General features: G+C 46.7%; 1 protein-coding gene across 1 annotated transcript in view; it reads left to right on the top strand.

Annotated features, from left to right (window-relative positions):
- Positions 1-13719, top strand: part of LOC143275472 (uncharacterized) — a 28384-nt gene extending 14665 nt beyond the window's left edge. Inside the window, exons 8-13 of the mRNA XM_076579620.1 lie at positions 6250-6357; positions 7589-7695; positions 9855-9976; positions 11317-11489; positions 11917-12079; positions 13341-13719. Coding sequence (XP_076435735.1) covers positions 6250-6357; positions 7589-7695; positions 9855-9976; positions 11317-11489; positions 11917-12079; positions 13341-13375 — 708 coding nt within the window. The 3' untranslated portion in view covers positions 13376-13719. The remainder of the gene's footprint in view (positions 1-6249; positions 6358-7588; positions 7696-9854; positions 9977-11316; positions 11490-11916; positions 12080-13340) is intronic.
- The last annotated feature ends 10728 nt before the right edge of the window (positions 13720-24447 follow it).

Here is a 24447-nt window from a genome sequence, read left to right as displayed (position 1 = left end):
GTCTCTGTAATGACCCATATCACAACCCCCCTACCTGTCTCCTACAGGTGTGTCTGTAATGACCCATATCACAACCCCCCTACCTGTCCCCTACAGGTGTGTCTGTAATGACCCATATCACAACCCCCCTACCTGTCTCCTACAGGTGTGTCTGTAATGACCCATATCACAACCCCCCTATCTGTCCCCTACAGGTGTGTCTCTGTAATGACCCATATCACAACCCCCCTACCTGTCTCCTACAGGTGTGTCTCTGTAATGACCCATATCACAACCCCCCTACCTGTCTCCTACAGGTGTGTCTCTGTAATGACCCATATCACAACCCCCCTACCTGTCCCCTACAGGTGTGTGTCTGTAATGACCCATATCACAACCCCCCTACCTGTCTCCTACAGGTGTCTCTGTAATGACCCATATCACAACCCCCCTACCTGTCCCCTACAGGTGTGTCTGTAATGACCCATATCACAACCCCCCTACCTGTCTCCTACAGGTGTGTCTGTAATGACCCATATCACAACCCCCCTACCTGTCTCCTACAGGTGTCTCTGTAATGACCCATATCACAACCCCCCTACCTGTCTCCTACAGGTGTCTCTGTAATGACCCATATCACAACCCCCCTACCTGTCCCCTACAGGTGTGTCTGTAATGACCCATATCACAACCCCCCTACCTGTCCCCTACAGGTGTGTCTGTAATGACCCATATCACAGCCCCCCCCACCTGTCCCCTACAGGTGTGTGTCTGTAATGACCCATATCACAACCCCCCTACCTGTCTCCTACAGGTGTCTCTGTAATGACCCATATCACAACCCCCCTACCTGTCTCCTACAGGTGTGTCTGTAATGACCCATATCACAACTCCCCTACCTGTCCCCTACAGGTGTCTCTGTAATGACCCATATCAAAACCCCCCTACCTGTCCCCTACAGGTGTCTCTGTAATGACCCATATCACAACCCCCCTACCTTTCCCCTACAGGTGTGTCTGTAATGACCCATATCACAACCCCCCTACCTGTCCCCTACAGGTGTGTCTCTGTAATGAGCCATATCACAACCCCCCTACCTGTCTCCTACAGGTGTGTCTGTAATGACCCATATCACAACCCCCCTACCTGTCTCCTACAGGTGTCTCTGTAATGACCCATATCACAACCCCCCTACCTGTCTCCTACAGGTGTCTCTGTAATGACCCATATCACAACCCCCCTACCTGTCTCCTACAGGTGTCTCTGTAATGACCCATATCACAACCCCCCTACCTGTCTCCTACAGGTGTGTCTGTAATGACCCATATCACAACCCCCCTACCTGTCCCCTACAGGTGTCTCTGTAATGACCCATATCACAACCCCCCTACCTGTCCCCTACAGGTGTGTCTGTAATGACCCATATCGCAACCCCCCTACCTGTCTCCTACAGGTATGTCTCTGTAATGACCCATATCACAACCCCCCTACCTGTCCCCTACAGGTGTCTCTGTAATGACCCATATCACAACTCCCCTACCTGTCCCCTACAGGTGTCTCTGTAATGACCCATATCACAACCCCCCTACCTGTCCCCTACAGGTGTGTCTGTAATGACCCATATCACAACCCCCCTACCTGTCTCCTACAGGTGTGTCTGTAATGACCCATATCACAACCCCCCTACCTGTCCCCTACAGGTGTGTCTCTGTAATGACCCATATCACAACCCCCCTACCTGTCTCCTACAGGTGTGTCTCTGTAATGACCCATATCACAACCCCCTACCTGTCTCCTACAGGTGTGTCTGTAATGACCCATATCACAACCCCCCTACCTGTCTCCTACAGGTGTGTCTGTAATGACCCATATCACAACCCCCCTACCTGTCTCCTACAGGTGTCTCTGTAATGACCCATATCACAACCCCCCTACCTGTCTCCTACAGGTGTGTCTGTAATGACCCATATCACAACCCCCCTACCTGTCCCTACAGGTGTGTCTCTGTATGACCCATCCAGCCCCTACCGTCTCCTACAGTGTGTCTGTAATGAAAAACCGCCGTACGTGGTCACTCATAATGGTGTGGCCTTTGCCGTATCACATCGCCCCTGCTGTTCATCATCATGTGCCATGCCAGAAAATGAGTGATGACAACTTACCTGTCTAAGGATTATATCTTATGACACAAATTCCACCCCCCCCCGAAAGGCCTGCCATCTCTCCTACGTTTTTGAAGGACAAGGACAGCCCAACCCCTGTCTCTTTACAGTGTGCTCTGAGTACCCTGATGCTTAAAAGACGTAGAACGTACTTTAACCGTTTCTACTTGATATTGTTGTTGTTGTATGGCCAACATCATTCAATCACGACTGTAAGTTACAGTGGCAACAGAAATGGACCATATCAAACGTCCATTCAATGAGTCTTTTACAGCTTCTCTTTGTGAAGACTAGACCCACACTAACAAATTGCACTGCTCTTGTCTGCTACTGGGGCTGTCTGGCTTAAGGGAACCTATCCAACCCCCTAAACCCCTTTGACCGAGAGAGTGGGTCTGTAATGGCCCAACACTCCCCTCTAATTCTAGCCCATACAGGTGTGTCTCCTCTCTGTTATGCCATGTCACACTGTTAACTGTCTTCTACATGTGTTTTTGTATTATCATATCTATTAATTACCTTTCTGCATCAGTAGTCCACATGGCATATTATCACCTGTCTTCAGCTCCCACACATGAGTCCTGACAGGTGTGTTTGTATTGTATTGAGCCTATCACAACCCCCCTACCTTCTCTCACAGGTGTGTCTTGTAATGACCCATATCACAACCCCCTACCTGTCCCCTACAGGTGTGTCTCTGTAATGACCCATATCACAACCCCCCTACCTGTCCTCCTACAGGTGTGTCTGTAATGACCCATATCACAACCCCCCTACCTGTCTCCTACAGGTGTGTCTGTAATGACCCATATCACAACCCCCCTACCTGTCCCCTACAGGTGTCTCTGTAATGACCCATATCACAACCCCCCTACCTGTCCCCTACAGGTGTGTCTGTAATGACCCATATCACAACCCCCCTACCTGTCTCCTACAAGTGTGTCTGTAATGACCCATATCACAACCCCTCTACCTGTCTCCTACAGGTGTGTCTCTGTAATGACCCATATCACAACCCCCCTACCTGTCTCCTACAGGTGTGTCTGTAATGACCCATATCACAACCCCCCTACCTGTCTCCTACAGGTGTCTCTGTAATGACCCATATCACAACCCCCCTACCTGTCTCCTACAGGTGTCTCTGTAATGACCCATATCACAACTCCCCTACCTGTCCCCTACAGGTGTCTCTGTAATGACCCATATCACAACCCCCCTACCTGTCCCCTACAGGTGTCTCTGTAATGACCCATATCACAACCCCCCTACCTTTCCCCTACAGGTGTGTCTGTAATGACCCATATCACAACCCCCCTACCTGTCCCCTACAGGTGTGTCTCTGTAATGAGCCATATCACAACCCCCCTACCTGTCTCCTACAGGTGTGTCTGTAATGACCCATATCACAACCCCCCTACCTGTCTCCTACAGGTGTCTCTGTAATGACCCATATCACAACCCCCCTACCTGTCTCCTACAGGTGTCTCTGTAATGACCCATATCACAACCCCCCTACCTGTCTCCTACAGGTGTCTCTGTAATGACCCATATCACAACCCCCCTACCTGTCTCCTACAGGTGTGTCTGTAATGACCCATATCACAACCCCCCTACCTGTCCCCTACAGGTGTCTCTGTAATGACCCATATCACAACCCCCCTACCTGTCCCCTACAGGTGTGTCTGTAATGACCCATATCGCAACCCCCCTACCTGTCTCCTACAGGTATGTCTCTGTAATGACCCATATCACAACCCCCCTACCTGTCCCCTACAGGTGTCTCTGTAATGACCCATATCACAACTCCCCTACCTGTCCCCTACAGGTGTCTCTGTAATGACCCATATCACAACCCCCCTACCTGTCCCCTACAGGTGTGTCTGTAATGACCCATATCACAACCCCCCTACCTGTCTCCTACAGGTGTGTCTGTAATGACCCATATCACAACCCCCCTACCTGTCCCCTACAGGTGTGTCTCTGTAATGACCCATATCACAACCCCCCTACCTGTCTCCTACAGGTGTGTCTCTGTAATGACCCATATCACAACCCCCTACCTGTCTCCTACAGGTGTGTCTGTAATGACCCATATCACAACCCCCCTACCTGTCTCCTACAGGTGTGTCTGTAATGACCCATATCACAACCCCCCTACCTGTCTCCTACAGGTGTCTCTGTAATGACCCATATCACAACCCCCCTACCTGTCTCCTACAGGTGTGTCTGTAATGACCCATATCACAACCCCCCTACCTGTCTCCTACAGGTGTGTCTCTGTAATGACCCATATCACGACCCCCCTACCTGTCTCCTACAGGTGTGTCTCTGTAATGACCCATATCACAACCCCCCTACCTGTCTCCTACAGGTGTGTCTGTAATGACCCATATCACAACCCCCCTACCTGTCCCCTACAGGTGTCACTGTAATGACCCATGTCACAACCCCCCTACCTGTCCCCTACAGGTGTGTCTGTAATGACCCATATCACAACCCCCCTACCAGTCTCCTACAGGTGTGTCTGTAATGACCCATATCACAGCCCCCCCACCTGTCTCCTACAGGTGTGTCTGTAATGACCCATATCACAACCCCCCTACCTGTCTCCTACAGGTGTGTCTCTGTAATGACCCATATCACAACCCCCCTACCTGTCTCCTACAGGTGTGTCTCTGTAATGACCCATATCACAACCCCCCTACCTGTCTCCTACAGGTGTGTCTCTGTAATGACCCATATCACAACCCCCCTACCTGTCCCCTACAGGTGTGTCTGTAATGACCCATATCACAACCCCCCTACCTGTCTCCTACAGGTGTGTCTGTAATGACCCATATCACAACCCCCCTATCTGTCCCCTACAGGTGTGTCTCTGTAATGACCCATATCACAACCCCCCTACCTGTCTCCTACAGGTGTGTCTCTGTAATGACCCATATCACAACCCCCCTACCTGTCTCCTACAGGTGTGTCTCTGTAATGACCCATATCACAGCCCCCCTACCTGTCTCCTACAGGTGTGTGTCTGTAATGACCCATATCACAACCCCCCTACCTGTCTCCTACAGGTGTGTCTCTGTAATGACCCATATCACAACCCCCTACCTGTCCCCTACAGGTGTGTCTCTGTAATGACCCATATCACAACCCCCCTACCTGTCTCCTACAGGTGTGTCTGTAATGACCCATATCACAACCCCCCTACCTGTCTCCTACAGGTGTGTCTGTAATGACCCATATCACAACCCCCCTACCTGTCCCCTACAGGTGTCTCTGTAATGACCCATATCACAACCCCCCTACCTGTCCCCTACAGGTGTGTCTGTAATGACCCATATCACAACCCCCCTACCTGTCTCCTACAAGTGTGTCTGTAATGACCCATATCACAACCCCTCTACCTGTCTCCTACAGGTGTGTCTCTGTAATGACCCATATCACAACCCCCCTACCTGTCCCCAACAGGTGTGTCTCTGTATTGACCCATATCACAACCCCCCTACCTGTCTCCTACAGGTGTGTCTGTAATGACCCATATCACAACCCCCCTACCTGTCCCCTACAGGTGTGTCTGTAATGACCCATATCACAACCCCCCTACCTGTCCCCTACAGGTGTCACTGTAATGACCCATATCACAACCCCCCTACCTGTCTCCTACAGGTGTCTCTGTAATGACCCATATCACAACCCCCCTACCTGTCCCCTACAGGTGTGTCTGTAATGACCCATATCAGAACCCCCCTACCTGTCCCCTACAGGTGTGTCTGTAATGACCCATATCACAACCCCCTACCTGTCCCCTACAGGTGTGTCTCTGTAATGACCCATATCACAACCCCCCTACCTGTCCCCTACAGGTGTGTGTGTAATGACCCATATCACAACCCCCCTACCTGTCTCCTACAGGTGTCTCTGTAATGACCCATATCACAACCCCCCTACCTGTCCCCTACAGGTGTGTGTGTAATGACCCATATCACAACCCCCCTACCTGTCTCCTACAGGTGTGTCTGTAATGACCCATATCACAACCCCCCTACCTGTCTCCTACAGGTGTGTCTGTAATGACCCATATCACAACCCCCCTACCTGTCCCCTACAGGTGTGCCTGAGTTTCAACCCAGCCAGCACGCTGATCGCCACAGGCAGCATGGACACCAGCTGTCGTCTGTGGGACGTGGAGAAAGGCGTGGAGGTGGTCAGCTTGCAGGTAATGGGGGGTGGGGGGTGTGGGGGGGGCTGTGGGGCCTTTGTCGTTATCGTTGTCATTGTCATTGTCGTTGTCATCGCTGTTGTCATCATCATTGCCATTGCCAGAAAAGTGAGTGATGAACGTGGGCTGTCCATGACGTCATATGACTTACATCTCACCCTGCAAGCAACGAAAGTCCCCCCCCTCCCCCACGAAAATGGGGCCTGCCATCTCTCCCCACTGCCTTTTTTGGAAGGACTATGCCCAACCTTCCTGTGCTGAGGCTTAGACGCAGTGACTATGAGTTCACCGCCCTGATGGCTTTAAAAGACTGTGGAACTGTTTAACTTTAATACCTGTATTATTATTCTTGATATTGTTGTTGTTGTTGTTATGGGCCCAACACTCAGCTTCAATCACAGACTGACATAAGTTGACAGTTGGGCCAACAGCAAAGTGTGAGCTGTATTATCAACGGTTTCTTCATTGCAATGGGAAGTCATTTACAGCTCTCTTTTGTGAAGGACTATGACTCTCACACTAGGAGGCAAAATTGCACTGGCTCTTAGTACTGCAGCCTTGGGGGCTAGTTGGCCTTAGGGAACCATCCCAACGCCAAATGTCCTAAAACCCTCTTGACCGAGAGAGTGGGGATGTAACTTGGGCAAGACACTCTCCACTACAATCAAATTCTAGCCCAGATAGTCAGGATAGCTGTTACTTCCTCTTCTGTTCTGATGGTCATTGTTGAACATGACTATCATACATGTTATTATTGTTATTATCATTATTATTATTATTGACATTGCAGAGTCACATGGCAGAGATTATCTCCCTGTCGTTCAGCTCTTCAGGCAATGAGGTGCTGACTGGTGTGTTATTGTTATTGGTATTATTGCAGGGTCACACAGCGGAGATTATCTCCCTGTCGTTCAGCTCTTCAGGCAATGAGGTGCTGACTGGTGTGTTATTGGTATTATTGCAGGGTCACACAGCGGAGATTATCTCCCTGTCGTTCAGCTCTTCAGGCAATGAGGTGCTGACTGGTGTGTTATTGTTATTGGTATTATTGCAGGGTCACACAGCGGAGATTATCTCCCTGTCGTTCAGCTCTTCAGGCAATGAGGTGCTGACTGGTGTGTTATTGTTATTGGTATTATTGCAGGGTCACACAGCGGAGATTATCTCCCTGTCGTTCAGCTCTTCAGGCAATGAGGTGCTGACTGGTGTGTTATTGGTATTATTGCAGGGTCACACAGCGGAGATTATCTCCCTGTCGTTCAGCTCTTCAGGCAATGAGGTGCTGACTGGTTCCTTCGACCACACCGTCATTCTATGGGACGTCAGGAGTGGACAGTGAGTGGGGCGCACATGGTTGGGGGGTGGGTGTAGGGGTGGGGTGGGGGTGGGGGGTGTCAGTGTGTGGTGTGTGTGTGTCAGTGTGTATATGAGTGTCCGTGTGTGTGTGTGTATGTGTGTGTGTGTGTGCGAGTCATTGTGTGTGTGTGTGTGAACGGAAGTTTGGTGTAAAGTGTGTTATCGCTGAGACAGATGTATGAGATGTATCGTTAAGACAGAAGTGAGATGCAATGCTAAAACATATCTGATTTTTATTGCTAAGACAGACAGTGAGATGTACTGCTCAGACAGACATGTGGGATGTACTGCTAAGACAGACAGTGGGATGTACTGCAAAGACAGACAGACATGTGGGGTGTACTGCAGAGACAGACATGTGGGGTGTACTGCAGAGACAGACATGTGGGGTGTACTGCAGAGACAGACATGTGGGGTGTACTGCTGAGACAGACAGACATGTGGGGTGTACTGCAGAGACAGACATGTGGGGTGTACTGCTGTGACAGACAGACATCTGGGGTGTACTGCTGAGACAGACATGTGGGGTGTACTGCTGAGACAGACAGCCATGTGGGGTGTACTGCAGAGATAGACATGTGGGGTGTACTGCTGAGACAGACATGTGGGGTGTACTGCTGAGACAGACAGACATGTGGGGTGTACTGCAGAGATAGACATGTGGGGTGTACTGCTGAGACAGACATGTGGGGTGTACTGCTGAGACAGACAGACATGTTGGGTGTACTGCTGAGACAGACATGTGGGGTGTACTGCTGAGACAGACAGACATGTGGGGTGTACTGCAGAGATAGACATGTGGGGTGTACTGCTGAGACAGACAGACATGTGGGGTGTACTGCAGAGACAGACATGTGGGGTGTACTGCAGAGACAGACATGTGGGATGTACTGCTAAGACAGACATGTGGGGTGTACTGCTAAGACAGACAGACATGTGGGGTGTACTGCAGAGATAGACATGTGGGGTGTACTGCTGAGACAGACATGTGGGGTGTACTGCTGAGACAGACAGACATGTGGGGTGTACTGCTGAGACAGACATGTGGGGTGTACTGCTGAGACAGACAGACATGTGGGGTGTACTGCTGAGACAGACATGTGGGGTGTACTGCTGAGACAGACATGTGGGGTGTACTGCTGAGACAGACAGACATGTGGGGTGTACTGCTGAGACAGACATGTGGGGTGTACTGCTGAGACAGACATGTGGGGTGTACTGCAGAGACAGACAGACAGACATGTGGGGTGTACTTCTGAGACAGACAGACATGTGGGGTGTACTGCTCAGACAGACAGACAGACAGACATGTGGGGTGTACTGCAGAGACAGACAGACAGACATGTGGAGTGTACTGCTGAGACAGACAGACAGACATGTGGGGTGTACTGCAGAGACAGACATGTGGGGTGTACTGCAGAGACAGACATGTGGGATGTACTGCTAAGACAGACATGTGGGGTGTACTGCTAAGACAGACATGTGGGGTGTACTGCTGAGACAGACATGTGGGATGTACTGCAGAGTCAGACATGTGGGATGTACTGCTAAGACAGACATGTGGGATGTACTGCTAAGACAGATATATGATTTATACTGCTAGGATGTACAGCTAAGACAGATACATGATTTATGCTGTTACGACAGATGTATGAGATGTATTGCTGGGACAGATGTATGAGGTACTACGGACATATTTGAGACGTACAGCTACGACAGCTGTGTAAGTTGTACAGCTAAGACAGATTGATGTACATGGTGACGGCGCCTGGTGGGTAAAGGGTGGAGATTTTTATGATCTCCCAGGTCAACGTATGTGCAGACCTGCTAGTGCCTGAACCCCCTTCGTGTGTATATGCAAGGAGAAGATCAAATACGCACGTTAAAGATCCTGTAATCCATGTCAGCGTTCGGTGGGTTATGGAAACAAGAACATACCCAGCATGCACACCCCCGAAAACGGAGTATGGCTGCCTACATGGCGGGGTAAAAACGGTCATACACGTAAAAGCCCACTCGTGTGCATACGAGTGAACGCAGAAGAAGAAGAAGATGATGTACAGCTAAAAGAGACGTGGTGAGAGGAGCCAGCGGTTTGCTGTCAGTGTGATGCTGTGTGTGCACTGTGTTGCCGACAGACGGATCCAGTCACTGGTTGGCCACAAGGCGGAGATTAGCAGTGCTCAGTTCAACTGGGACTGTTCCCTCGTGGCCACTGGTTCCATGGACAAGACCTGTAAACTGTGGGATGTTGGATCAGGTGGGTGTGTGGGTGAGGATGTGTGATTGTGTGTGGGTGGGGGGTAGGGGGGCCTGAGGGGGTAGGAGTGGGTGTGTGAATATGCGTGTGAGTGAGTCTGTGTGTGTGGTGAGTGTGTATGTGAGAGAGTGTGTGAGCTTGTGTGTGTGTTTGTATGAGTGTGTGTGTGTTTGTGTTCGTGCATGCATGTGTGTGTGTATGTGTGTGTGTGTGAGAGAGAGAGAGAGTTAAATGTATTGACGCCTCCTTGAAAGACAGGAAATGACTGTGTGTGAGAGAGAGAGAGAGAAAGGTAAATGTATTGACGCCTCCTTGAAAGACAGGAAATGACTGTGTGTGTGTGTGTGTGTGTGTGTGTGCGTGTGTGTGTGTGCGAGGTAAGTGTATTGATGCCTCTCACAGAAAATGACTGTGTGTGTGTGTGTGTGAGGTAAGTGTATGGACACCTCTCACAGAAAATAACGGTGTGTGTGTGTGTGTGTGTGTGTGTGAGGTAAGTGTATGGACACCTCTCACAGAAAATGACGGTGTGTGTGTGTGTGTGTGAGGTAAGTGTATGGACACCTCTCACAGAAAATGACGGTGTGTGTGTGTGTGTGTGTGTGTGTGTGTGTGTGTGAGGTAAGTGTATGGACACCTCTCACAGAAAATGACGGTGTGTGTGTGTGTGTGTGTGTGTGTGTGAGGTAAGTGTATGGACACCTCTCACAGAAAATGACGGTGTGTGTGTGTGTGTGTGTGTGTGTGTGTGTGTGTGTGTGAGGTAAGTGTACGGACACCTCTCACAGAAAATGACGGTGTGTGTGTGTGTGTGTGAGCTAAATGTATGGACACCTCTCACAGAAAATGACGGTGTGTGTGTGTGTGTGTGTGTGTGAGGTAAGTGTACGGACACCTCTCACAGAAAATGACGGTGTGTGTGTGTGTGTGAGAGCTAAATGTACGGACAGCTCTCACAGAAAATGACGTGTGTGTTGTATGTGTGTGTGTGTGAGTAGTGTACGGACACCTCTCACAGAAAATGACGGTGTGTGTTTTGTGGTGTGTGTGTGTGTGTGTGTGTGTGTGTGAAGTAAGTGTACGGACACCTCTCACAGAAAATGACGGGTGTGTGTGTGTGTGTGTGAGGTAAGTGTACGGACACCTCTCACAGAAAATGACGGTGTGTGTGTGTGTGTGTGTGTGAGTAAGTGTATGGACACCTCTCACAGAAAATGACGGTGTGTGTGTGTGTGTGAGAGCTAAATGTACGGACACCTCTCGTGTGTGTGTGTGTGTGTGTGTGTGAGGTAAGTGTACGGACACCTCTCACAGAAAATGACGGTGTGTGTGTGTGTCAGGTCGCTGTATCGGCACCCTGAAGGGGCACGATGACGAAGTGTTGGATGTAGCCTTTGACTACACGGGGCAACACCTGCTGACCGCTTCCGCCGACGCCACCGCTCGCTGCTACAACGCCATCACACACAGCCTCGTCTCCAAGTTCGAAGGGCACGAAGGAGAGATCTCCAAGGTCAGGAGAAACCAAAAGAAAAACAAAAACAAAACAAAGAATGCTGATCGAATGTATTGGTGGGAATGTTTTTCTGTATTAAACAGGAATTCCATTTGGGCATTTTGGTTATCAAAAATTTTTTTTTTTTTTTTTTTTTCTTTATTAGTTTGTTTCATGGAATACTGTTTTGGGTATTTTGATTATCATACATATTTTATTCCTTTTTTTTTTTTTTTTTTACTTTGTTTCTGTATTTAGACAAGCGCTTCGGTTGAGTGTTGAGTTGTCTGTAGACCCTGGTTACAGACTTCTCTGTGGTACAGAAAGTTGTCACTGCTTTCTTTGAGAGCGACAGAAGGCAATGCACTTTGAGATGTGCAGTTTTGAAGGGGGGACCCCCCCATGGCTGAATCGCTGAAAAAAGTAATGTGTGTGTGTGTGGCAGATCACCTTTAACCCTCAGGGCACGGCAGTGCTGACTGCCAGCGCCGACAAGACGGCCCGACTGTGGGACCCGGAGACGGGCGGCTGTAAGCAGGTACTGGAGGGGCACAGCGACGAGATCTTCAGCTGCGCCTTCAACTACGAGGGCAACACTGTCATCACAGGTGACAGGGGGGGTGGCTGTGGGGGTGGCTGTGTTGGGGACGGGGGTGGTTGTTGTGGATGAGGGCATGGCTGGGGGCGGAGCGTGTTTGTGGGGGGATGGGGGGGGGCAGGAGTGTGTTAGTGTGTGTGTGTAGGGGGGAGGAGTTTGTTAGTGTATAGGGGGGAGGAGTGTGTTAGTGTGTGTGTGTAGAGGGGAGGAGTGTGTGTGTAGGGGGGAGGAGTGTATAAATGTGTGTGTGTAGGGGGGAGTGTGTTAGTGTGTGTGTGTGTGTTGGAGTGGGGGGAAAGGGTTCGGGGGGTGAGGGGGGGCAGGGAGTGTGTTAGTGTGTGTATGTGTGCGTGTTTGTGTAGGAGGAACAGCGTGTTTGTGTGGTGTGTATGTGTGTGTTGGAGTGGGGGGAAAGGGTTCGGGGGGTGAGGGGGAGCGGGTAGTGTGTTAGTGTGTGTATGTGTGGGTGTTTGTGTAGGAGGAACAGCGTGTTTGTGTGGTGTGTATGTGTGTGTTGGAGTGGGGGGAAAGAGTTGGGGGGGTGAGGGGGAGCGGGTAGTGTGTTAGTGTGTGTATGTGTGCGTGTTTGTGTAGGAGGAACAGCGTGTTTGTGTGGTGTGTATGTGTGTGTTGGAGTGGGGGGAGGGATTGGGGAGAAGGGGGTTTGATGTGTGTGTGTAGGAGAAGGAGCTTGTTTGTGTTGTGTGTGTGTGTGTGCGTGTATGTGTGTGTGTATGTATGTGTTTTAAATGTATTTCTTCTTCTGCATTCATGGGCTGCAACTCCCACGTTCACTTGTATATACATGAGTGGGCTTTTATGTGTATGACCGTTTTTACCCTGCCATGTAGGCAGCCATACTCCGCTGTTGGGGTTAGAATGTATGATTTATCATATCATTTCTACACAGTAGGCGTTTATAGATAAGAATTGATAAGTAATATTTGCTAAATTTTAGATCAGACAGAATTTTAATGTGTTCTAAATAAAGATTATATATGTTACTGTGTTATTACTGATTTGAAGGATAATTTGGAAAGCTATGCGTTGAACTGCTACTTGAAAGTAATATGCTTTAAAAAGGAATTTAAGAGTGAAAAATATATTGGCCAATTGCCCAGTACAAATATATATGTGGTGTGTGTGTGTGTATTGCGTTGCATTGTGTGTGTGTGTGTGTGTACGTACTACAGCACACAATTGCCTGACCATGCGCACATTCTCTCACTGATACCAGTGTGTGTTTTGACACGTTGTGTGTGTGTACACAGGGAGCAAAGACAACACGTGTCGGATATGGAGATGATGTCGTTGACAACGTGCCTTCGATTCCCCACCACCACCACCACCCCCCCGCCACCCCTCCTTCCCCTCCAACCAACACGTGCTACAGGAAGAACCCCCCTGCCAACGTTTCTTCCCTCCGTCTCTCCCCCTCCACCCCCACCTCCTCCTCCTCGTCGTCAGCATCATCACTCTCCTGTTCTTTTTGTCATCTCCGTTATCATCATCTCTCTCTCTCTCTCGTCGCCGTTTTCATCACTGTATCTGGCGTCGTTTGTTTTCATCCTCGGTGGGAGTTAATATTAGCAGCTCAAGAAAAAAAGAGTGCCAAGCTTGGCAGTGGTCTTCTCTCTGTCTCTCTCTCTCTCTGTCTCTGTGTGTGTGTGTGTCCCTGTCTCTCTCTCTCTCTCTCTCTCTCTCTCTCTCTCTCTGTGTGTGTGTGTGTCCCTGTCTCTCTCTCTCTCTCTCTCTCTCATATCAAACAGCATCATGCTATGATTATTTCGTATTCTGAATTGTTTTAATTCTATTACTTATTTCTGATTTGGTCTTTTTTTTGTTCATACTTTAGTCGGATGACATGATTGCTAAACGATTACTGTCATAGAATTTATTTACTTGTTCACACCTCTCCAAATGGGGCTTGGGTCTTAAACTGAATAAACTAATTCAGTTCAGTTCAATTCAGTTCTTTCTCATGTTACGAATTGCTGTTGTCTCCTTCATCCATGATCACCACTGACGTCACACCGTTGACTGACATCACCAAAACTCCCGTCATTGTCAACACCAATTGCCTTCATCAGCTGCTTTTGCCCCTTCACCTGTTTTGGCCTGTGATGTACACGGTTCACTAGGAGTTAAGGACAGCTTGTGAACTTGCACAGGTTGTGTGAAGTGTGTATATGGGCAGGCAGGAAAAGTCCTTAACTTTTTATGAAGTGTGTATATGGACAGGCAGGAAAAGTCCTTAACTTTTTGTGAAGTGTGTATATCAACAGGTAGGAAAAGTCCTTAACTTTTTTGTGAAGTGTGTAAATGGACAGGCAGGAAAAGTCCTTAACTTTTTGTGAAGTGTGTATATCAACAGGTAGGAAAAGTCCTTAACTTTTTTGTGAAGTGTGTAAATGGACAGGCAGGAAAAGTCCTTAACTTTTTGTGAAGTGTGTATATGGACAGGCAGGAAAAGTCCTTAACTTTTTGTGAAGTGTGTATATGGACAGGCAGGAAAAGTCCTTAACTTTTTGTGAAGTGTGTATATGGACAGGCAGGAAAAGTCCTTAACTTTTTGTGAAGTGTGTATATGGACAGGCAGGAAAAGTCCTGAACTTTTTGTGAAATGGACAGGCAGGAAAAGTCAACAGATTCCTTTGTGTTGTTGGGTTGGGGGTTTTATTGTTTTGTTTTTTTCTTTTCTCACGTCTTTGTGTTGGGAGGTGTGTGTCTTTGTGGCAGACTGTGTTCTCGGCACAGCCATTCTGAGAGGCTTCTAAACAACGTTTTTCTCTTCATATCTTTCAACTTTTTTTTTTCTGCATGTAGCTGTGTTGCTGTTTTTTTTTTTTTTTCACTTTGCTGTATTTTGATTTGAAGTTGGATGGATTTTTTTCCCCCCTGTATGCATTTATGTGATGGAAATGTTTATGAAATTGTTTGTGTCAAGTGTGGAGCCTGTTATCGTTTTTGAAAGGAGCAAGTGTTAGACGACTATTCTGGTTGTTAACCATTCACTTTAAGGTGTGTAAATGAAAATTTTTTTTTCCTCTTTTTTTGGTGGGCGTGAATCACACTTACTGCCCTTTTTCTGTGTATTGTGTGTGGGTGTGTGTGTGTGAAATCGTGGATGTTACCCCAGATATCCCGTTTTCTGTTTCTGAAGGAAATCAATGGTTTTAACTCTTTCACCAGCAAGTTTCTGTGTGAAAAGCACTCCCCAGCGCCAAATGATGTTCTCAGTCACAGGTTTCGGTTCATGTCAAAACACAACAGTGGACTTGTTCACTTCAAACTGGGTCAGGGGGCAAAGGTTAGTCATTGTTCTGACGGGCGCAATAGCCGAGTGGTTAAAACGTTGGACTTTCAATCTGAGGGTCCCGGGTTCGAATCTCGGTGACAGCGCCTGGTGGGTAAAGGGTGGAGATTTTTACGATCTCCCAGGTCAACATATGTGCAGACCTGCTAGTGCCTGAACCCCCTTCGTGTGTATATGCAAGCAGAAGATCAAATCGGTGGGTTATGGAAACAAGAACATACCCAGCATGCACTTCCCCGAAAGCGGAGTATGGCTGCCTACATGGCGGGGTAAAAACGGTCATACACGTAAAAGCCCACTCGTGTACATACGAGTGAACGTGGGAGTTGCAGCCCACGAACGCAGAAGAAGAAGAAGAAGAAGTCATTGTTCTATAAGTGGGAAACTGGTTGCAGCTATCCAGCTTTGTTACAGTGTGAAAAATGTCTGATCAGCATCACCCCTCGCTGTCGACAACAGTCACTTATGGCGGTGGACTGTCTAGTCAACAAAAGTCGCCTGTGGTGGTGAGAGAGTTAACTTGATGCAAGTTTTACACGACCTGAAACAGATTTGGGGTGAACTCGTCTTGTTTAGTTTTTACATCGTTGTCAATGTTTTAACTTGATTAAAATTTCGACTTGGACTGAGGGAGACGAGGGGGAGTTTGACCATTCCTGTGTCGTTCTGACTGACGTGTTCTCTGTATTCCTGTGTCGTTCTGACTGACGTGTTCTCTGTATTCCTGTGTCGTTCTGACTGACGTGTTCTCTGTATTCCTGTGTCGTTCTGACTTGTTCTCTGTATTCCTGTGTTGTTCTGACTGACGTGTTCTCTGTATTCCTGTGTCGTTCTGACTTGTTCTGTGTATTCCTGTGTTGTTCTGACTGACTGACTTGTTCTCTGTATTCCTGTGTCGTTCTGACTTGTTCTGTGTATTCCTGTGTCGTTCTGACTGACTTGTTCTCTGTATTCCTGTGTCGTTCTGACTGACGTGTTCTCTGTATTCCTGTGTTGTTCTGACTGACTGACTTGTTCTCTGTATTCCTGTGTCGTTCTGACTGACTTGTTCTCTGTATTCCTGTGTCGTTCTGACTGACTGACGTGTTCTCTGTATTCCTGTGTCGTTCTGACTGACTGACTTGTTCTCTGTATTCCTGTGTTGTTCTGACTGACTTGATCTCTGTATTCCTGTGTTGTTCTGACTGACTGACGTGTTCTCTGTATTCCTGTGTCGTTCTGACTGACTGACTTGTTCTCTGTATTCCTGTGTTGTTCTGACTGACTTGATCTCTGTATTCCTGTGTTGTTCTGACTGACTTGTTCTCTGTATTCCTGTGTCGTTCTGACTGACGTGTTCTCTGTATTCCTGTGTCGTTCTGACTGACTGACTTGTTCTCTGTATTCCTGTGTCGTTCTGACTGACTTGTTCTCTGTATTCCTGTGTCGTTCTGACTGACTTGTTCTCTGTATTCCTGTGTCGTTCTGACTGACTTGATCTCTGTATTCCTGTGTCGTTCTGACTGACGTGTTCTCTGTATTCCTGTGTCGTTCTGACTGACTGACGTGTTCTCTGTATTCCTGTGTCGTTCTGACTGACTGACTTGTTCTCTGTATTCCTGTGTCGTTCTGACTGACGTGTTCTCTGTATTCCTGTGTTGTTCTGACTGACTTGTTCTCTGTATTCCTGTGTCGTTCTGACTGACGTGTTCTCTGTATTCCTGTGTCGTTCTGACTGACGTGTTCTCTGTATTCCTGTGTCGTTCTGACTTACTGACTTGTTCTCTGTATTCCTGTGTCGTTCTGACTTGTTCTCTGTATTCCTGTGTCGTTCTGACTGACTGACTTGATCTCTGTATTCCTGTGTCATTCTGACTGACGTGTTCTCTGTATTCCTGTGTCGTTCTGACTGACTGACGTGTTCTCTGTATTCCTGTGTCGTTCTGACTGACTGACTTGATCTCTGTATTCCTGTGTCATTCTGACTGACGTGTTCTCTGTATTCCTGTGTTGTTCTGACTGACGTGTTCTCTGTATTCCTGTGTCGTTCTGACTGACTTGTTCTCTGTATTCCTGTGTCGTTCTGACTGACGTGTTCTCTGTATTCCTGTGTCGTTCTGACTGACTTGTTCTCTGTATTCCTGTGTCGTTCTGACTGACGTGTTCTCTGTATTCCTGTGTCGTTCTGACTGACTTGTTCTCTGTATTCCTGTGTTGTTCTGACTGACGTGTTCTCTGTATTCCTGTGTCGTTCTGACTGACGTGTTCTCTGTATTCCTGTGTCGTTCTGACTGACTTGTTCTCTGTATTCCTGTGTCATTCTGACTGATGTGTTCTCTGTATTCCTGTGTCGTTCTGACTGACTTGTTCTCTGTATTCCTGTGTCGTTCTGACTTACTGTGTCGTTCTGACTGACTTGTTCTCTGTATTCCTGTGTCGTTCTGACTGACTGTGTCGTTCTGACTGACGTGTTCTCTGTATTCCTGTGTTGTTCTGACTGACTGACTTGTTCTCTGTATTCCTGTGTCGTTCTGACTTACTGTGTCGTTCTGACTGACTTGTTCTCTGTATTCCTGTGTCGTTCTGACTGACTGTGTCGTTCTGACTGACGTGTTCTCTGTATTCCTGTGTTGTTCTGACTGACTGACGTGTTCTCTGTATTCCTGTGTCGTTCTGACTGACTGACGTGTTCTCTGTATTCCTGTGTCGTTCTGACTGACGTGTTCTCTGTATTCCTGTGTCGTTCTGACTGACGTGTTCTCTGTATTCCTGTGTTGTTCTGACTGACTGACTTGTTCTCTGTATTCCTGTGTCGTTCTGACTGACTTGTTCTCTGTATTCCTGTGTTGTTCTGACTGACTGTGTCGTTCTGACTGACTTGTTCTCTGTATTCCTGTGTCGTTCTGACTGACTGTGTCGTTCTGACTGACTTGTTCTCTGTATTCCTGTGTTGTTCTGACTGACTGACGTGTTCTCTGTATTCCTGTGTTGTTCTGACTGACTGACGTGTTCTCTGTATTCCTGTGTCGTTCTGACTGACTGACTTGTTCTCTGTATTCCTGTGTCGTTCTGACTGACTGTGTCGTTCTGACTGACTTGTTCTCTGTATTCCTGTGTCGTTCTGACTGACTGTGTCGTTCTGACTGACTTGTTCTCTGTATTCCTGTGTCGTTCTGACTGACTGGTTCTCTTTAGTTGGGGTTTTTCTTCAACTGGTTTTACAAACAGATGGTTGCTCAACCCTGAAATGGACGCTTTGTGGTCAGCTGTGCTCCAAGCAATAAGATTTGATTTGAAGTGTGTGAAAAGTTGTTTCCATATCTCTATCAACTCATCTCTTGTATTGACTGGACAATCAGGCAAAGTGCCACTGTCACAGGCTCCACATGGCTTGATGTAAGAGCTGAACATGTAGTCATTCAGTTGGTGTTCAGCTCAGCCAACCACCATGGCCGTGTCAGGAGTGTTTAACACAGTCAGTGCGCTGTTTGGATGAATCACTCAAAAGACTGTTGACGGTGTCACATGCTTTTGTTGTGTAACAGGTAATGCTGTTGACAGTTTCAAGTGTTTACATTGTGTAACAGGAAATTCTGTTCTGGTTCAGCCAACGTCATACTGACCTACTCAGACACAGACGGTCGCATATTTTCAGCGTATTAGGCAGTCAAGGTGCTCCATAGTCCTTAGCCATTTTGCAGGTGTCACCCTGTCATCTGTCGACAAGTCTGAGGTCTGTCTCCACTGTTTGCTGGTGTCACCCCATCGTCTGTCAACATGTCTGAGGTCTGTCTCCACTGTTTGCTGGTGTCACCCTGTCATCTGTCGACAAGTCTGAGGTCTGTCTCCACTGTTTGCAGGTGTCACCCTGTCATCTGTCGACAAGTCTGAGGTCTGTCTCCACTGTTTGCTGGTGTCACCCCATCGTCTGTCAACATGTCTGAGGTCTGTCTCCACTGTTTGCTGGTGTCACCCCATTGTCTGTCGACATGTCTGAGGTCTGTCTCCACTGTTTGCTGGTGTCACCCCATTGTCTGTTGACATGTCTGAGGTCTGTCTCCACTGTTTGTTGGTGTCACCCCGTCGTCTGTCGACATGTCTGAGGTCTGTCTCCACTGTTTGCTGGTGTCACCCCATTGTCTGTCGACATGTGTGAGGTCTGTCTCCACTGTTTGCTGGTGTCACACCATCGTCTGTTGACATGTCTGAGGTCTGTCTCCACTGTTTGCTGGTGTCAGCCCATCATCTATGTGCTGCTATTTTTCTTTATCTTTTTTTCCCAGCAGTTGAAGTGCAGCATTACCGAATCAACCTGCACACTTGAACCCCTCCCTGAAGTTGAAACTGGTGTAGAGCTGGCCCGTTTGGTTTCTTGATAGAATTTTTTGTTCTCTTCCCATGTCTCTAGTCTTGTTCATCCCATAGTCCATACATGCATTTTCCTTCAGCTTCTTCAACAGTCCTTTTTTCGGCTTCCTTACTTCTTTGTTTGTCTAATTGTGCTCGGTTCTTTGTCTTCAAGAGGGAGTTTTGTCATTAATGAGTTTGGTTGTGCTACATTTCAGTATTATGTCATCCCCCAAAATGTGGACACAATTGATACGCGAGGTGCAGTCTGATGGCTTAGATTTGAAAGCTTTTGAGCAGTGTGGTAGCGAGTTTAGACAATGTATTTGCTTTGATGCGGTGTGGTGAGATGTTAGACTGTGTAATGTCTGTGTTGCTGTGTTCCTTCACATGGGCTTCAGGCTGGTTCTGTTGAATTTTGTTGAATTGTAGGACTTTTTATCAAAACAGATTTCTGTGTGTGAACTTTGGGCTGCTGTCTAGAGGAAAGAGCCTTTCCACAGTGCAGCACTGGGCTGCTGTTCTAGAGGAAAGAGCCTTTCCACAATGCAGCACTGTTCTCGAGGAAAGAGCCTTTCCACAATGCAGCACTGGGCTGCTGTTCCAGAGGAAAGAGCCTTTCCACATTGCAGCACTGGGCTGCTGTTCCAGAGGAAAGAGCCTTTCCACAATGCAGCACTGGGCTGCTGTTCCAGAGGAAAGAGCCTTTCCACATTGCAGCACTGGGCTGCTGTTCCAGAGGAAAGAGCCTTTCCACAATGCAGCACTGGGCTGCTGTTCTAGAGGAAAGAGCCTTTCCACAATGCAGCACTGGGCTGCTGTTCCAGAGGAAAGAGCCTTTCCACATTGCAGCACTGGGCTGCTGTTCCAGAGGAAAGAGCCTTTCCACAATGCAGCACTGGGCTGCTGTTCCTGAGGAAAGAGCCTTTCCACAGTGTTTCCTTAAGTTTTTTTGTTTTTTTTAAACGGTCAAAGTGGACTTTAATCAAGACTTTTGCCAGGAATCATTCTTTTATTGCCGTGGGTTCTTTAAAGTGCACAAGGTGCATGCTGCACACAGGATCTGTGTTTATCATCCTGTCGGAAAGACTAGGGTTGTAAAGTTGAAATATAGACTTTCGGCTGCAGTGATGAAGCTGGTGTTACTCTGCACACAGTCGTAAACTTTCCAACACACACATGTGTTCAGAGAGTGTGAATTGAAGGCTGTGCATTGCGTTCAAAGAGATTGACAAGTATTTATACGGTATGTGATGCAGGGGTAAGTGTTTAGTGGCTGCTGCTGATTGGTCGTTTTCATTCCTTGATGATTCTTCACGCTCCAAGGCACGTGTCTTTGTATATTGAGTGTTTTCTTTTCGTGATAATTCTTGACATACCAAAGTATATCTGTGTATAGTGATTGTTTTGATTCCTTGATAATTCTTCACATTCCAAAGTATGTATCTATTTAGAGAGACTAACAACTGTACAGACTGCTAGTTCCAAGAAAATGGTCAATTTTTTTTTTTCATTTGTAATCACAGGGATTGATACGTGATGACAGAGGTTTTCGCTCATGCCTCTCTGGATGAGTGTTTACAAGTATGACTGTTGTCTTTGTCACCTGCCACCTAGGCAGCTGTACTCCATTTTCGGGGTCTGTCTTTTTTTTGGAATATGTTGTTTGATACATACGCTTGCCTGAGAAACTTCAACCATTGCTGTATCTGTGTTTTCTGTGCAGTTTGAAGAATGTTTTTTTTTCGGTGGTCTTTTTCTTTAGCTTTTTGTGTCTTATGCGTGATGAAATGTTACCATTATACAACTTTTTATAGACAGGAAACTTTTCTCTTTTTTTTAAATCGCAATGTGATGTTGAACATTTTAGAGCATTGATTTTGCCAATGAATTGTTTCATTGTTCCGTCCATGATTTCAGACATTTTTATTATTCTCGGAAAACAGGTTTGATTTTAATTTTCCATTATCCGTCCGTGAGAAAAGGAAAGTTAATATATAACAGTTATGTTGCACCCAGTATGACTGGATCCATCCATTATATGTTTTTTTTTAAGAAAAAGAAAATTCAAAGAGCATATCATTTGACTAGTAGGCATCCTTCAGTCTTGGGAGACTATGAACTTGTTACTGTATGTGCAGAACCACAGGTGTTCAAATCTTCATGCCCTGTGTACTTAAAACCACTGCTATAGAAAAGTGGATGATTGTGTGGTTATGACCTGGTATCTGCGCCTGTGGGTCAAGAGGTGAAACACTTACGTAACAATGTCCGAAAGCAAAAAAACAAAGCAGTAAGATTGCCACCTTTTTATTTGTTTGTTTTTAAAGTAGTATATGTGGTAAAGAAGTATTGAAGCATTCGAGTTGTGAAGTAGTTCTAAAGTCAGCTGAGGAGAAGGGTGAGGGGTGGTGTACAATGTTTGTCAGATTGCTGTATATCCTTTTTGTTTTTGGAAGGGGCAACTGGACGTGTGCACATTTATATTATCAGCATGCATATGGGCGGTTGTATGGTCTACATAACAATAGTAGAAATGATAATTACTTTATGAATAACATGATTGAAAACATGTTTTTTGGTCTTGACTATCTCCAGCAACTGACCTTTCAAGCAGTGAGTCAAGAGAAAAGTGTCGTAGATTCGACAGGTAATTATTTTACTGTTTTCGTGTGTAATTCTCCTATTTTATATCATGACTGATATATCAAGGGAACTTATTTTGATCTTTCTGAAAGTGTGGTGTGTGTGTGGCTGTGTGTTCTTGCCTGAAACTCTTGCTGATGTTTGTTTCCTGGGAATTTTCTACCTTTATGGGATTTATTAATGATATCCAACTTTTATCAGTTGCATCAAAATTTCAAATCCTGAATAGATATATATTCTATATATGTTTGAGGAGGGGGGATGGGATTATTGACACAAAACATGAGTGAGCTGTGGTGTTGTGAGAGATATTTTGGTAAATGCTTTGGAAAACATTAATTTTACTTTCATAATTCAGTTACAGGATTAAAAAAAAAAAAAAAAAAAAGCTTTCTAACTATTCACCATTTTTGTGTTAATCAATTTCCCTGTTGCTGGTGTATTGAAATGCACGGTGACTTTCATTGACATTTTTGTTGTTCACTTGGTATCTAAATTTGTTTTTCAGTGGGGTTTTTTTTTTCCAGTTTTGTTTCACCCATGGTGAATGGTTTAACTTAAAAAAAATTGTTTCAGTATGTTGAGTTGTGAATGTGGATTTCAGTGAAATAAAAGTTGGGAGTTATTTACATGTGTCTGTGTGTGTATTTTATGTGTCTGCATGCTTGTGGGTTTTGAAATGTGTGATGAGTTTCTGTATGTCTGATGGCATCTTTGATCAGGTTAAGACTCAGTGTTTGTATGTATGTGAGTGTGATTGTGACTGGACACGTAATATGTATCTACTGCTGTGATTGTGACTGGACACGTAATATGTATCTACTGCTGTGATTGTGACTGAACACGTAATATGTATCTACTGCTGTGATTGTGACTGGACACGTAATATGTATCTACTGCTGTGATTGTGACTGGACACATAATATGTATCTACTGCTGTGATTGCCTGTCTACAAGGCACTTTTGTATATATTTTTTGAATATATGTGACACCTGTAACTGGGAATAGAATTATATAATTTCCTTGTCATGCAAAGACAGACACACACAGACACATGCATGCACGCGCACACACACACACACACACACACACACACACAGATGCTAGCAGCTGAGCTACACACTGGCAGCATCACCACACACTTACAGACACACACACAGACACACACATACAAACAAACACACGTGCGCTAGCAGCCGGGCTACACACTTGCAACATCACCACACACTTACAGACACACACACAGTCACACACATACAAACACACACACGTGCGCTAGCAGCCGGGCTACACACTTGCAACATCACCACACACTTACAGACACACACACAGTCACACACATACAAACAAACACACGTGCGCTAGCAGCCGGGCTACACACTTGCAACATCACCACACACTTACAGACACACACACAGTCACACACATACAAACACACACACGTGCGCTAGCAGCCGGGCTACACACTTGCAACATCACCACACACTTACAGACACACACACACACACACACACACTCACACACACACACTAGCAGTTGCACACCTTCCACCGGAGCATGTGCATTGTGTGTCAGTCATGTCAATTCAAGTCCATGGTAAAAACGCTTGAAAGCCAGTCTCTGCGTCCTTCATTGTCATGTCAATTCAAGTCCATGGTAAAAACACTTGAAAGCCAGTCTCTGTGTACTTCATTGTCATGTCAATTTAGTAGTAGGCCTTCAGTCATGGCTGACCATGGATAGAGTATATCCGACCTAATGTCTAATTGGGCTGTCTGCTTGGACCAAGCAGCGTCGCCTGTGACTGTAGAGACCGATGCGAGAGAGACAGTCTCTGTCACAGCAGTCACATGTGTAAGCTGATGCCGTCCCTTTTCTGTGAGCTCGCTTTTCTTCTGCAGCAGCTGACAGTTTATCCTCACCAATCCGTAGCTGATTCTTGAGAGTGCTTCTCCATCTGTTGCGGTCATCTGCAAGGTCCTCCCAGGACTCAGTGTTGATCTCAAGCACCTTCATGTCATGTTTGCAAACGTCTTTGTATCTCAGCTGTGGGCGGCTGATGCTTCTCTGTCAATTTAAGTCCATGGTA

The sequence above is a fragment of the Babylonia areolata genome, chromosome 30 (assembly GCF_041734735.1).
Source record: "Babylonia areolata isolate BAREFJ2019XMU chromosome 30, ASM4173473v1, whole genome shotgun sequence".
Taxonomy (NCBI): domain Eukaryota; kingdom Metazoa; phylum Mollusca; class Gastropoda; order Neogastropoda; family Buccinidae; genus Babylonia; species Babylonia areolata.
Note: the sequence above shows the minus strand (reverse complement) of the source record. Positions and strands in the feature narration are given on the sequence as shown.